General features: G+C 39.6%; 1 protein-coding gene across 1 annotated transcript in view; it reads right to left on the reverse strand.

The window, feature by feature from the left end:
* DYM (dymeclin) overlaps positions 1–14202 on the reverse strand; it is a 370766-nt gene that overhangs the window by 298167 nt on the left and 58397 nt on the right. Inside the window, exons 4-5 of the mRNA XM_027118470.1 lie at positions 10811–10904; positions 9095–9228 (exon numbers count right to left, since the gene is read on the reverse strand). Of these exons, the coding sequence (XP_026974271.1) occupies positions 9095–9228; positions 10811–10904 (228 nt within the window). The remainder of the gene's footprint in view (positions 1–9094; positions 9229–10810; positions 10905–14202) is intronic.

Genomic DNA, 14202 nt, shown 5'->3' on the forward strand with positions numbered 1-14202 from the left:
CGTCTAAGTCCAAATCTAGTGGTTACTTCCAAAACATCAAAGCACTTGGAATCTCAAAACGAAGTTTAGCAATTCTGTTTTTCTAGACCACAGTATCACCTGGTATCATGAGAAAGTATGAAGAAATTCCTTCCTGCCTCGCCAAAAATAGAACTGGCACAGTAGCCCTCTGAGAGGTCAGTGCAAAGCTCGAAGAGATTACTCTTTCACGCTGAAGACACGAATCAATGCTAAAAAGAATACACAGCAAGAATCAAGTTCAATAACCACATTAAATCTCATTCTAGAAGTGGTAGGCTTATAGCTCAACTAGTGAAGAAAGTCAGGACAAGATATAACTAAATCTCTCTCTGCCAAAGCTGTCCAACAGGATCACCTTACAATGCAGGGGACGCGGGTTCGATCCCTGGTCAGGGAATTAAGATCCCACATGCCGCCGGGCAACTAAAGCCCGTGTGCCACAACTACTGAGCTCTCGCACCTCAACTAGAGCCCACGTGCCGCAAACTACAGAGCCCTCACGCTCTGGAACGTGTGCGCCACAACTAGAGAAGAGAAAACCCACACACCACCACTAGAGAGATACCCGCACACCACAACAAAGAGCCCGCGCACCGCAACAATAGAAGATCCCACGTGCCACAACTAAGACCCGACGCAGCCTAAAATAAATAAATAAATAATAAATACATCTTTAAAAAAAAAAAAAAAAGCTGTCCAACATAACCCAAACGAGTTAACAACCGGTTCCAACGAGTTGGTTTGTTGGCATGTAATACATAATACTTATTTGCTGAACTGTCATTCCTTGGCTTACCCCAGAGAATGTGGTGACCCAGACCCAGCAAGAACATTTAAAGTCACTCACTGATTCCCTAAAGAACATTTTAGACCAAATAAATTAGCCAGTTTAATAATATACCCCTGGTTCAGCCAAGCAGCCAGCACAAGGTTTTTTTTTTAATATTTATTTGGCTGCGTCAGGTCTTAGCTGCGGCATGTGGGATCTTTCGTTGTGATGCGCAGGCTTTTCTCTAGTTGTGGCACATGGGCTTCTCTCTAGTTGTGGCACGCGGGCTCCAGAGCACAAGGGCTCTGTAGTTGTGGCACATGGGCTCTCTAGTTGTGGCGCGCAGGCTCAGTAGTTGCGGCACGCGGGCTCTACATACTCAGTAGATCCCGCAGTATGTGGAATTTTAGTTCCCGATCAAGGATCGAACCAGCGTCCCCTGCACTGCAAGTCGGATTCTTAACCACTGGACCACCAGGGAAGTCCCCAGCACAAGTGTTCTAATTACAGAAGGTGAGGGAACAAGTACTCAGGACACACAGATGGTGCTTGATTAGATTTTTTTCCTTCCGGGGTGCAAACACATCTAATTTTCAAATCTTAAAATGGCGACAAGGATCCTCTCTTTGGTTCCATGTGCCATTCACATCATGACCTCAGCCAAGTTTACAGCTGGTTAATTAAGGAGTACATACACAGCTTCGTTATCAATGTAATACAATACTAATGAAAATAATGATAAATCCATTTCATACAAGTAAAGAGTAGCATTTCAAGGCCAAAGTTCTCACAAAACTAAAGGCAAGAATAAGCAAATTCCAGGTGAAATCTCCGACAACTTCCATTCACTAAAGCAAAAACGTTCTTGCATAATACTATATTCTTATTTCTGGGGCTAATCTAGAAGCAAATGATTTCACAGCAAGTGAAGAGTGACTGCTTAGCAGGTTTTACATTAAGCAAGTCACTCATATTGCATTAGTTTCCAAGCAGCATTTATATCACTTAGCTTTCATGTGAGGCCAAATATCTTCCTTAGTTTCAATAAAAACAAGTAACTATAAAACTCACCTGCCAAAAATTATTCATGCATTTCTCACAGGAAAGAGAATCTTAAAAGTCCTTGAAATTTGCAGGTTCATGACACAGTAAATTGATGTTCTTTGAGTAAAGAAATTTGCAGAGATTCAGCGTGTTTACTGTGTTGTGAACTTTTATAACCTAGAGCTGTTTTTTTAATCTCTTAAAGGGTTTTAAACTGCCTCTATATCTCCAGTTAAATATTTTAAATCATGAGCATTCCATTCTCTCCAGCTCACATTAATCTTAACAATAACCCTTGAGGAGCAGGTATGATCATCATCACTTTACAGATGGGAAATCAAGGCTCAGAGAGGTTAGCTTACTTAGAGTAAGTGGCAGAATTCAGATTTAACCCAAATTCAGGCTTCCAAAGGAGAAAAAAAAAAAAAAACCTTACAAATTACTTCTATAAAGACCTGTTTCTACAAGCTCGGAAAAAATCCAGTCAACCAATCCGTGTTTCACTGAAGACCCTAAATACAAATCCCTGGTAAGTGAGTACTCTGAGCCACGTTAGGGGGCAGATTGGAAATACCACATATTACTTTACACCTCAAGGTGACAGCCTACACATTCGCCTACACATTCATCAACACATACTCAAGTTCTTGACTTAAATATCCAATTTACAAATAATCTCAAACAACTAATAAATACAGACTCTTACTACGAATAGTTTGCCGATCAACGTCACTGAAATCCCACCCCTATCCCTGAGGTTCTCCCATTTTAAAGCCCAAATGTTACTTCCTGGGTCCCTATGAGCGTCAGCAGAGAAAGGTGCAAAGAAAGAGAAAGAAAGACAAGATTTATGGTCCCTCACAGCTCTAATAAATCTACACCTGAAACTAAGCTGTGGCCAGTCCCTGTTAGTGCTTTCTGCTCGGCACCCATTCAGAATCACGGACTAAGATTCAACTCTCTTATTTTGGCCTTAGGGAGACAACCAGAGATAATAAAATACTGTCATAACCAAACGCCTTCCATCAGAGTTGGGGGGAGGAGGGGTGGGGAAGAGAGAGAGAAAAGAAAAATTTTTTAAGCACTCATTCGAGGAAGGGGAAAAAACAGCACTGACGGAAAACAAAGCAGCAGCCAGAAAAAAGAAACATATGGGTCAATTAAATCAGGTTACACGTAGTTATTAAAAGGAATATTAAAAGACAGCTAATCATTGTTTTCCTTGCATTCAGAAAGTCAAACTGTCAGTTTCTCAATGCTGCCCAATACAGTGCTAATACAGGTACTTATAACTTAAGAATTAACAGAGCTACACTGCAAAGAGTGCCTGAAAGTTCAGAGCAAAAGACTTCCTTAAGATGAAGACACATAGCTAGATTATACTTACTATAAACTTCTACTCAGAAAAAACATGACAGAGTCTAGGTTACTGTCTATTTTAACTGTGAAGCTAATACTGGAATTATTCTAACGTATTAAAAATCATATTTAAACTTCTAATTAGCAAAATCAAATATGCCTCCATTAATTAATTAAGGAAAAGCAAATGGATTCAGTCTTCTCTAAAAATAAAACTGGTCTACATTTCCATGCATTACAATATTTATAAACCTGTGTCGCACAACCATTCCAATAAAATCTGCAATAATTTTGGTCAACTGCTATTACTGCAGTCGAACAGAAATGTTTCTAATTACCCTCAAGGATAATATACTCTATGAGGTTTCATTATAAAATGTGCCAATTAGTAAAATTTAATTCATTTTGTTCCACTGATTACATAAAAGAAAGAAGGGGAGAGAAAGAAATATCACGAATCACACTATCACCTATTAAATAACCAAAGAACAAGTCAGGAGTCCCTAGAAGCACTTTATTCTTCTGCAAAGTCAGATTACAAATCTTATATGCTAAATATTTTAAAAGAATAAATCTGCGCTTTCTTTTTTCTCTGAGTCACATTGTTCAACTATCGTGGAGTTTTTTTGGGGGGTTTTGCATTATTTATCTATAACTAATGAGATTAAACTATTAAGTTTTATATTAAGACAAAAATAAAACCAAAATCACTCACCTCCCCCCACAATACAATTTCTGGTTCACCTGTTGAGCGACAGCGGCCCCAGGCCCTAGGGACCAGCTCAGGCGGAGGAAAGAGCAGTAAAGCCCTGCCATCATGGGAGCCAAAGCACCTCGGCCGTCAGAAAAAATCAAAGCTACTTTCAAAGGAGAGAGATTTACCTCCACTGCATTTAGTAAAACAAATACACCACGGACTGGGAAGGTAATTCCAAACAGTTTCGAAAAGGTTTTAAGCCAGAGGGGAATAAAAAGGAAATTGGTTGTGTTGAAGAGGTGTGATTAAGGATTTTTTTTCCCATAAATTTCCATCTCATGTAATTTTTTTCTTCTGTTTGTTTTGGTCTCTCACAAATTATAAGTTTTCTCACCCGTACGGGATCCCTGACTCCCCATCTACCAGCTAGAGGGAGACAAATGGCACAGCCTGCCACGCGGTGGTTCCCACAGGTGGGTTGTGAGCTGCTTCATCGAGGGGCATCTAAATGTCCGTTTCTATAAGTCTTTCCCTGTTTTGGGTTCATTTTCTCCAGAAGAGTATCCGCTCGTCTTCTGGCAGGAAAGAAAGTGGGGTGGGTAAAACCCCAGTGCCAGCATTCCAGAAGCCAAGTCAAGATGCCTCACTCTTCCATTTTGTAGCCTTTTCTCTTAACCCTATTCTCGGTACACCACTGCCTCCACTGTGCCCAAGAGCTCACTAAGGGAGGCCCCATTGGTCCAGCCTCTACAGAGAGCAGATTTTAGTACTAAACTGGGAAAGGGGCAGTCCCATGACTGTACATGACAGGGGAGATATCTTTCCATCAATCCCCCTGGTTGTCTGCCTTCAGAGACACCTGGCACTTCCAATTCCTAAGCATCTCCAGGATTCTGCAGCAAGAACTGGCTTTTCTCTGAAGTTCTCCAACCCTGAAGGCATTTAGCTCCCAGCTTTCACTGGTCAGTTTAATTCAGCATTACTCAGTTTTCCAACTTGCGAAATGTTACTACTATTGTGGAGACTTCCCTGGCGGTCCAGTGGTTCAGACTTTGCCTTCCAACACAGGGGGTGTGGGTTTGATCCCTGATTGGGGAGCTAAGATCCCACATGCCTCACGGCCAAAAGAACAAAACACAAAACAGAAGCAGTATTGTAACAAATTCAATAGACTTAAAAAAAAAACATTGTGTCCCCCTCTCTTTCTCTTTAAACTAATAAATTCATAACTTATTAAAAATCCCTTTACTGATCTTTCATCGGGGTTTCAGGAGAAAGCAAAGATGATCATGTATGTTTAATCTACTATGCTTGAGAGCAAGTCCTACAAAATCAATGATTTTTAAAAATAAATATATATTGAACTATTAACGTAGTCAAGCAAGCCTTTTATCTGGACTTGACAAGTGCCTAGTCTCTTTTTTTTTCTTTTTGCAGTACGCGAGCCTCTCACTGTTGTGGCCTCTCCCGTTGCGGAGCACAGGCTCCAGACGCGCAGGCTCAGCGGCCATGGCTCACGGGCCCAGCCGCTCCGCGGCGTGTGGGATCTTCCCGGACTGGGGCACGAACCCGCGTCCCCTGCACCGGCAGGCAGACTCTCAACCACTGCGCCACCAGGGAAGCCCGTGCCTAGCCTCTTTCTACTCAGCACAAAGCTGTGCTAACTGGTTCCCAAGCTCCTCAGCCCCACACGTCTTGCTCCGCCCAGCTCTCGGCAGGTGCCCTTCCTCCTCCCCCTCCTCCTCACCTGCCCCTCCTGGGACAAGGGGGCACGTTCTTCCAGAGCAAATCTGTGTTCCCTCTCTGTGCTCCAGATCCTAGTGCCTCTTACTTCCCTGGACCTTTTTACTGCTTCTCGCCCATCTTTTTTTTCTTTTATCTTCAGTCTCTCAATCTCCTAAGGTATCTTCCCTCATTTAAAAAATTAAAAATATCTGTAAAGAAACTATAACTGGCAGCAGTATTGTGGAGCAGTTACTCCAAAGGGCCCTCCTGTACAAAACAACAAGTTCTTGGTTAAAATACACTCTTTAGTGCACTGATGGGCTTCCACAAAGTAAAGGAAATCTACAAGGACCCCAGCACCATAACCAAAAAGAACCACCGCTACAAGCAAACAAACCATGGCTTGAATCCAGAGTAAAACACTGAACAATAAGCAAACTCTAAGGGTAGGGTGTCCCTGAGGATGAAGCCAGCTACTGGGAGACTAAGTCTTCAGACTTGCCACTGGGAAGCTGAACCTGAGAGCCACATCAAGCCAAGAACTGCTGAAGGAGACTGAAGTGGCCTAGGGCGCAGCCCCTGGATCCCTTTAGAAGCAAATGCAAATCCTACCCTTATTTGGGGCCTCAGGTTAAGATCAAACAAATAAAAGCTCACAGTCAGCACCATCAAAGACATAAGGAAACAAGCTACCATAAGTGTCTGCAGAAGCCAGCAACAGATTTAGGCCCCTAAGGACTTAAAAGATTGGCTTTATGCATAAAAAATGTAAAATAAATATCAGTTATTATATCAGCAAAAATAGGACATAATACCAAGATAGAGGAAAGGAAAACTTGCATTGAAGGCAAAGGGAATGCAAACAATTTTGTAGTACTTCACAGTTTTGCCTAGGGCTGGCTTTGTCCCCTCGACTATTCTCGAAGGCATGGAATAGTGGAAAGAGCTATGTTTGCATAACGATACAAATTCTCTCTAGCAAACAATCTACTACCACATCATACATAGCCTACAGGAAAATGTTCAAATATGAAATCCTCACAAATTTCAATTACAAACTGAGAGCAGACTAAGAGTCATACTACCCTCGTAAAGATGGCTTCACTGAATATGGCAGCAATATCTGTCTGATCATGGCAGTATTACAGTGAGTTGGGATAAACAAAAAATTCAGTATGCTGTAGTAACCCAACAATCCTAAAATGCCTTGGTTGATTTGCTCAATTGTTTGCAGATGGCCCTCTACTTTTGTCAATTCAACCTTCAAACAACCCTTACCACTGTATCTTACCTATCCCTGAACAGTCTTTTACACACCTAAGTCAGATATTCATATACTGGCTAACAAATGGATGTTTTCAGAGTGAGGTTCCATTTTTTACCATTCTACAGTATCTGTGCAATCATTTAATTTTATCACACTTTTACAAACTGTAAAAAGACGTTGACAGAAAATATAAAAAAGGACTTATACTAGTGATAAGAAGTAGAAATCTCAAACTAACAACCTAAGGCTACGATGAAAATAATTACACATGCCAAAAACAGCAGTCTTTAACCTTAAGGAGATGTTCACTGGACTTAAGCTGGTGGACAAACAGCAGCTCAGCTGCAAATGAAAAGAACAAAAGAGCATGTATAAAATCCTGAATTGCCAACCGGATAAAGGAACAGGACAGTCTGTCAGCACACAAAATCACCAATTACCAAATCTCACAGGCAGCTCTTTCAGTGAGACGACCATCTTGATAAAGTGGCCATGGTTGAAGAGTGTCGTTTTTGTCCTGCCTCTACATGAGGCTACCTGGGATGTACAACAAAACCATGCTTCTCAAGCCTGGATGTGAGCGGGGAGTGCAGGTACAGAGAGGGTACTGTGGCAAGACGTTTGGCCCCCAAATAAGCACAGTGTATCTCTCAAGTGCATCAATTTGCTCAACGGTAAGTAATGGAAAAAAATGATTTTATATTAAAATAAAAAAGATATTGTGTTAAATAAAGCACAATATTTGCTTAATTTTTGTGACATAATGCAAAACAAAGTATTGGGTTTGCAGATGCTGGTTGGACTATGCTCTCAGGCCCAACGGGGATAAACGTTCACTCCATTCTTGCTGACAGAACTTCCTGGAAAGGAATGCAACTCACTAAACAGAACTGTGTTTTGGCACTACTGGTACCACAAAAACAAAGGCTAGCATTAACAAAACTAACACATACAAGATACAGTCCTGATTAAAAGCTCTAACCATTTAAACATCAGTATATATTTAACAAATATAGAAGGCTGATTATCAAGGTAGTAAATTAAACATATTCAATGTATAAAGCTCTAGGTGGGCGAGAAAGCCTGATGAAGGCAGAGGTGTGTTTTGAAAAATGAACCCAGGAAACTCAGAAGCAACAGTGCCTTTGCCTTGAGGAAGAGAGAAGCAATGGGGAAGGGTAGGTGCAAAACCGCATTCCCCGTATTTGAATTGTTAATAATCCCATTACGCCCTTTTATTTTCCAAGTTGTAACTTTTAATGCTAAGAAATGAAACACCAGCAGTTGATCTTGAAAACTATAGGCTCTCCTAACTACTGGGGAAAAAAAAAATTTCGGCAATATCAGGAGAAAAAAGTAAACTTTTCCTGTATCTTCAGAAAAAGACAATATACTTTGGCATCATAAAACTATACTTAAAAACATTATTTCTGATCAAACAGTCCCAGAGATACCCAGACTCAGAGACTGTTATGTCCTATGAAAGTAACCTTTAACATTTATAAAATCTGTAATTCTGATTGGTTGTCTCCCTTAATAATGTGTTGGCCTAGTAATGGTATTTAAATTGACATTTGTTTCCTGAAAGGAATATTTGTGATTTTTATTTTTATTTCCCATATACATAGAAGTCAAAATAAAGAAAAGTCTCAATCTTACCGGCACCCTTATTTAAAAAAAGAGAAAAAAGAAAAAATTATAAGTGTCTCGGCTCATTTTTTTTTTTTGTGTGTGGTACGCGGGCCTCTCACTGTCGTGGCCTCTCCCGTTGTGGAGCACAGGCTCCAGACGCGCAGGCTCAGCGGCCATGGCTCACGGGCCCAGCTGCTCCGCGGCATGTGGGATCTTCCCGGACCGGGGCACGAACCCGTGTCCCCTGCATTGGCAGGTGGACTCTCAACCACTGCGCCACCAGGGAAGCCCTCGGCTCATTTAAATTAATATAGGGGAAGAAAGAGTGATGGTGTCAGGTCACTTAAAAATGAAAATTGGGACTTCCTTGGTGGTCCACCGGTTAAGACTCCATGCTTCCACTGCCGGGTTCACGGGTTCGATCCATCGTCGGGGAACTAAGATCCCACGTGCCACGTGGCACGGCCAAAAAAAATTATGAGGAAAAGTAGAATTTTCAAAATTATACTTCTAATTCTTCAAATTCTATCCTTATATGTTACACACGTTATCCCAGAACATCTTCAAAGGCAATACTTACTGTAACTGCCAGGAGATTTTTCTTCATAAGTAAAATGAAGTTGTAACTCTTCCTCTGACATCTCATAAATGAACACTTTCAGCAAACAGCAAATAATAAACAAAGCATTGTGTGTCTGCCAAATGAAGATGTGGCTAGAAAGGAAAGAGCAAAATTACACAAGAATCAGTATTTAATCATGAGCACAATCACTTTATTCTAGTCCACTGATTTCTCAATCATGTTGCCCATTTTGTTTGTAACATTAGAACAATGTCCATACCTTTTTTTTATGGCTCATGATTTATGACACTGGACCAACGATATCTACTATAATTTACCTCATATTTCATTCTGTGTATTTTACATAGTGAGTCAACTTTAAAATTTTTTTCCTTTAGGCATGACTGCTCTTTGTTCTTAACTTTATAGCTGCCCCATACACAGGCAATTCAAAGAAAAGAAAACTAAAAATAGAAAACATAAAAACTATAGTAACATAAAGAGAATATATGCAAATACACAACCAAAAAAAAAATTTTTTTTTTTTTTGGCTGCGTCCTGCAGCATGTGGGATCTTAATTCCCGGACCAGAGATTGAACCCATGCCCCCTGCAGTGGAAGCTCGGAGTCTTACCCACTGGATCGCCAGGGAAGTCCCCACAATCAAAATTTTAAATGGGGCATCACCAGCTGCACAGTACAATACCTGCTATTTGTATTAATAATCATGGACTCACAACAATTTTAATTGGATTCAATATAAATTATTTGGAAACAGGGCAATGAGCAATCTTTTAAGAGACTACCCTCCAAAAATGGTTTCAAAAAATGCTCGGGTGGATAAAAGGTGAATCTTCCACTATATAAATATAAAACCATAATATCTAATCTGAACCTTCGTTCACCTAATATGAAAGAAATAAAGGAAACAAATGTGGAATGAAATAATACACTAAGTCATTACAGTAAGTCCCCTACATACAAACGAATTCCATTCTGACTGCATGTTCATAAGTCCAATTTGTTTGTAAGTCCAACCAAAGCTAGGCTAGGTACCCAACTAACAAACTCGGCTAAATAGTACTGTACTGTAATAGGTTTATAATACTTTTCACACGCCTTGCTCCACTCTCAAAATTGTTTTCACTTTTGTTTCCATCGTTATCACTTGGCACTTCTTAGCAGTACCAGCTACATCACCGCTGCTTTTACGCTTGCTTCCAGACATCCTGGGCTTGAAATAAAGATACTGTACTACGGTACTCTATACAGTACTGTAAAGTACACAAAAGCACGACCACTTGTAGAGCATGCACACATGTGACAATGTACGCCAGATACGTGAACTAACTTACGTGATTGGACATGCAAACACACTTTCGCATCTTCGAAAGTTTGCAATTTAAAGGTTCGTATGTAGGGGACTTACTGTATTTAAATTAGATACAACCAGCAGTGGAAATGGGAGAAAATTACCTTTTTTTAATAATAATTATACAATTAATCTTCTTAAAGAATATATTTCTAAAGACTGTCTAAAATGCTGAAATCAGATTCCAAAATTTATAATCTCACTACAATGACCTGGACAGTAAATTAAAACCTCTTTTACTTTTTGCCTTAATAATGAGAACAATTCCAAGACCATACCTTATTTCTACCAATAAAATGAAAAATCATACTGTTAAATATAAATTAAATATAGAGAGAGTGTGATTTAATCATCCAGCTTACTTCTGACATTCTGCTGAAAGTTTTAGTTCTTTGGTTCTAGACAGGAAGACCTTAATTAGTGCACCAAGGTTTCCTGTTCGAGGATTGTTTTCAACTGCAAGAGAAGAAAAGGTTTTTAAAAGTTAAAGTTAAGAACCGAAATCAAAATGAGCATATCATAACATTTATAAAGCCAAATGTCAGATTGAAGTTGTTCAGGGATGAACCTTATTGTCAATTTCAAATCTAATTGGGGAAATTAGCAAAGAGAGAGATTGCTGCTTGGTCTTAATTCTAAACAACGAAAAATGATTTACAAATGGAAATAATAGAAACTGTAGGAGAAAACAGCCACCTCATCTCAGAATCCAAAACTGTAAAGAAAAGATATACAGAGGAATAAGTACACCATTACAGCCCACCTGCTTAGCGCTCAGTAACTGTCCAATTAACCCAGGTCTATCTGCTGGGTATGTGTTCTTGTCACAGCTTGAGAGTAGATGCAAGTAACTGTATAATCTTCTCATTGTGATAAAATGTATAGCACCTTGCTAATCCAAGTGTGGTTCAGCAGCAATAGCATTACCTGGGAGCTTGCTGGAAGTACAGAATCCCACGGCCACCCTACACTACTGAAGTTGACAGCGCTTCTCAACGTTTAATGTGCATTTAAATCACTTGGCATTCTCATTAAAGTTTAAATTCTGATTCTGCATGTGTGAAGTGAGTCCTGAGATTCTGCAGCTGTGACAGTCTCCCAGGTGATGCCCATTGCTGCTGGGTGGAGAGCCCCACTGTGGGTAGCAAGGGGCAACCTGTGTTTTAAGTTAGGGCAGGTTTTTGTCCAGATTCCATAATTCAGAATAGACACGTGATTAGATATTGTTAGAGTTTCACTCTGAATCAAAAATTGCCTACTTTTAAGCTTCGGGTTTAGCTTAATGAAAGACTATCCTGAGATTTCAAGACAAACGGATTTTTTAAAAACCAGTTAATGTAGGGGACTTCCCTGGTGGTCCAGTGGTAAAGAATCCTCCTTCCAATGCAGGGGACATGGATTCAACCCCAGGTCAGGGAACTAAGATCCAACATGCCGTGGGGCAACCATGCCCACGTGCCACAACTAGAGAGAGAAAACCCGCAGGCCACAACTAGAGAGAAGCCCGCACACTGCAACGACAGATCCCGCATGCCTCAACAAAGGTCCCATGTGCCACAACTAAGACGCGACACAGCCAAAAAAAAAAAACCAAACTAAACAAAAAAAAACCCAGTTAATGTGTGCAAGTGTGTCTCCGTATGAATTAATATTTCATAGCTATTGTAAATCAAAACAAAATACTGAAACAAAATGCTGAGGCTGACAGGACTTCAACCATACTTCCGAATCTCAACTTCACAATCTTGTGTTCATTCAACAGCCCCTCATTATTGAATGGCTTTATAAGTAATCATTTGAATTTTATGGTTAGCCATTAAAATAACAAACAAAAAACGCTGTGTTGTTAGAAAGAACAACCAAGACCACTAGACTGATGTAATTAAAGTTTTGTGTACCCTTTTCATTCAGCATGTCTTCATGGAGCTACTTACGTGTGCCCAGCACTGTGTCAGGTACTAAGAAGATACTTACAAACGGAACTCCCTCTCTTAATGTGGATGACATTCTAAGTTTCCAAAGTACTCTTTTGGACAAGATGTAGATGGGGTAATAAATTTATAAAATTAAGTACACTTAATGATGTTTCAAAAACAATACTCAATGGTAGACTCAATATTCCAAAATACCTCAGTGGAATTTAACAGGATCAAACTTAATTGGCAAAAATCAAACGCTACATTGAAGTTGAAGGCACTTCAGGACCAGAGTAGGAACAGGAGATGTCTGACAGGAAGGCAGAAAAGCACGTGGAACTGGACTACAGAACGTGACTACGTTCAAAGTCCAGCTCCAGCACTGACTAGCTGTGTGACACCTGGCAACTTACTTAACCTCCCCATGCCTCAGTTTCTTCATCTGTAAAAATTCAAGTAATGATAATACTTCAGTAATGGAAAACTAACTCATTTAACTCTAGAGCTTGAACTTGCAGCAATCTGTTAACTGAACTGGCTTTGTGAAAAAGGAATTCTCCATCTCCACAGGAGTTCAAGCAAATTCCAGGTAATGCTCAGACAAGGGTATTATAAAGAGGATATCCACCTGGGGTGAGAGGTTGACCTTGCTTCCAGCCCCTGAAACAACCTTTCCCAGTATCTCACTAAAATACCCACGATCTCCAAGATCCAATAACCAACATACCATAAATATAAAAGACAGAGACATGCTAACAATCCATAAGGATGCAATCGACAAAATCTACATTGTGGGAAACTCTACTACCCACTTTCTTCAATAAGAAAATTGAGAGGGGAAAAAAGACAAGACAAATTCAGGAGGAACCTAGCTCTGAAAAGAATGTAAAGACATATTAACCAATAATAATGTATGGACCTTATTTGGCTCCTGATTCAAACAAACTGAGACAATTAGAAATTTGAACAGTCAGTGGATGTTTTGTGATATTAAAAATTGTTTTTAGTAGATAATGGTATTTTTCCATTAAAAAATTGTTATTATGAGATATGTATCACAATATCTATGAATGAAATAATATAATGCCTGAGGTTTATGTCAAATTACTTATGTAAGGATACGCTTTTTGTTTTGTATACACTTTCTACTTGTGCACTTTTCTGTACATATCCATATTTCAATAAATAGGTGAGAGATACAGATGAAACAAGACTGGCCATGAGTTGAAAATGATTGAAACTGGGAGATGAGCATACAGGAGGTCATTATATTATTCTGTCTGCCTCTGTATGAGTGGGAAATTTTTTAAAGAATTAAAAATAAAATACCCATGAAAAAATACAAAAAGATACAAGCTCATGAAAAGGCTGAGTAAGGATAGTCCTTTTCCCCTAAAAACAGGAAACACTTTAACTAACTACAAATTTTATAGAACTGGACTGGTAATCAATGGATCATTCGCAAGCCTAACTGCCTGAAAGTACTTTTGTCTACTCCAACCAGAAAACTTACGTTAATCATCCTACCCAATACCTTGCTATACAGATTCAGAGGCGACAAGTCCCAGAAAAAAACTTGTAAGAATTAAACAAGCCAAACAAAGAGCAAACCTCATCTCCTCACATAAAACAACTGACCTGGCTCTCATAGCACTATTCTAGCAGGTAAAAACTAGGAAAAAGTGGGGGAAATGCACTTAAAATTCACTGTGAGATATTTAATAAGAAATCTGTTTGGACCCAGAGAACCCCATGTGCAGATTCATAGAAAAAAGTAATAAAGATAATATAAAAAGCCCAACAAAAATAATGGCCACAAACATCCCCAAAATGATGAA

Source organism: Aethalodelphis obliquidens, unplaced genomic scaffold (genome assembly GCF_003676395.1).
Source record: "Aethalodelphis obliquidens isolate GAN/ISIS:26980383/991018 unplaced genomic scaffold, ASM367639v1 scaffold19, whole genome shotgun sequence".
NCBI classification, from domain to species: Eukaryota; Metazoa; Chordata; class Mammalia; order Artiodactyla; family Delphinidae; genus Aethalodelphis; species Aethalodelphis obliquidens.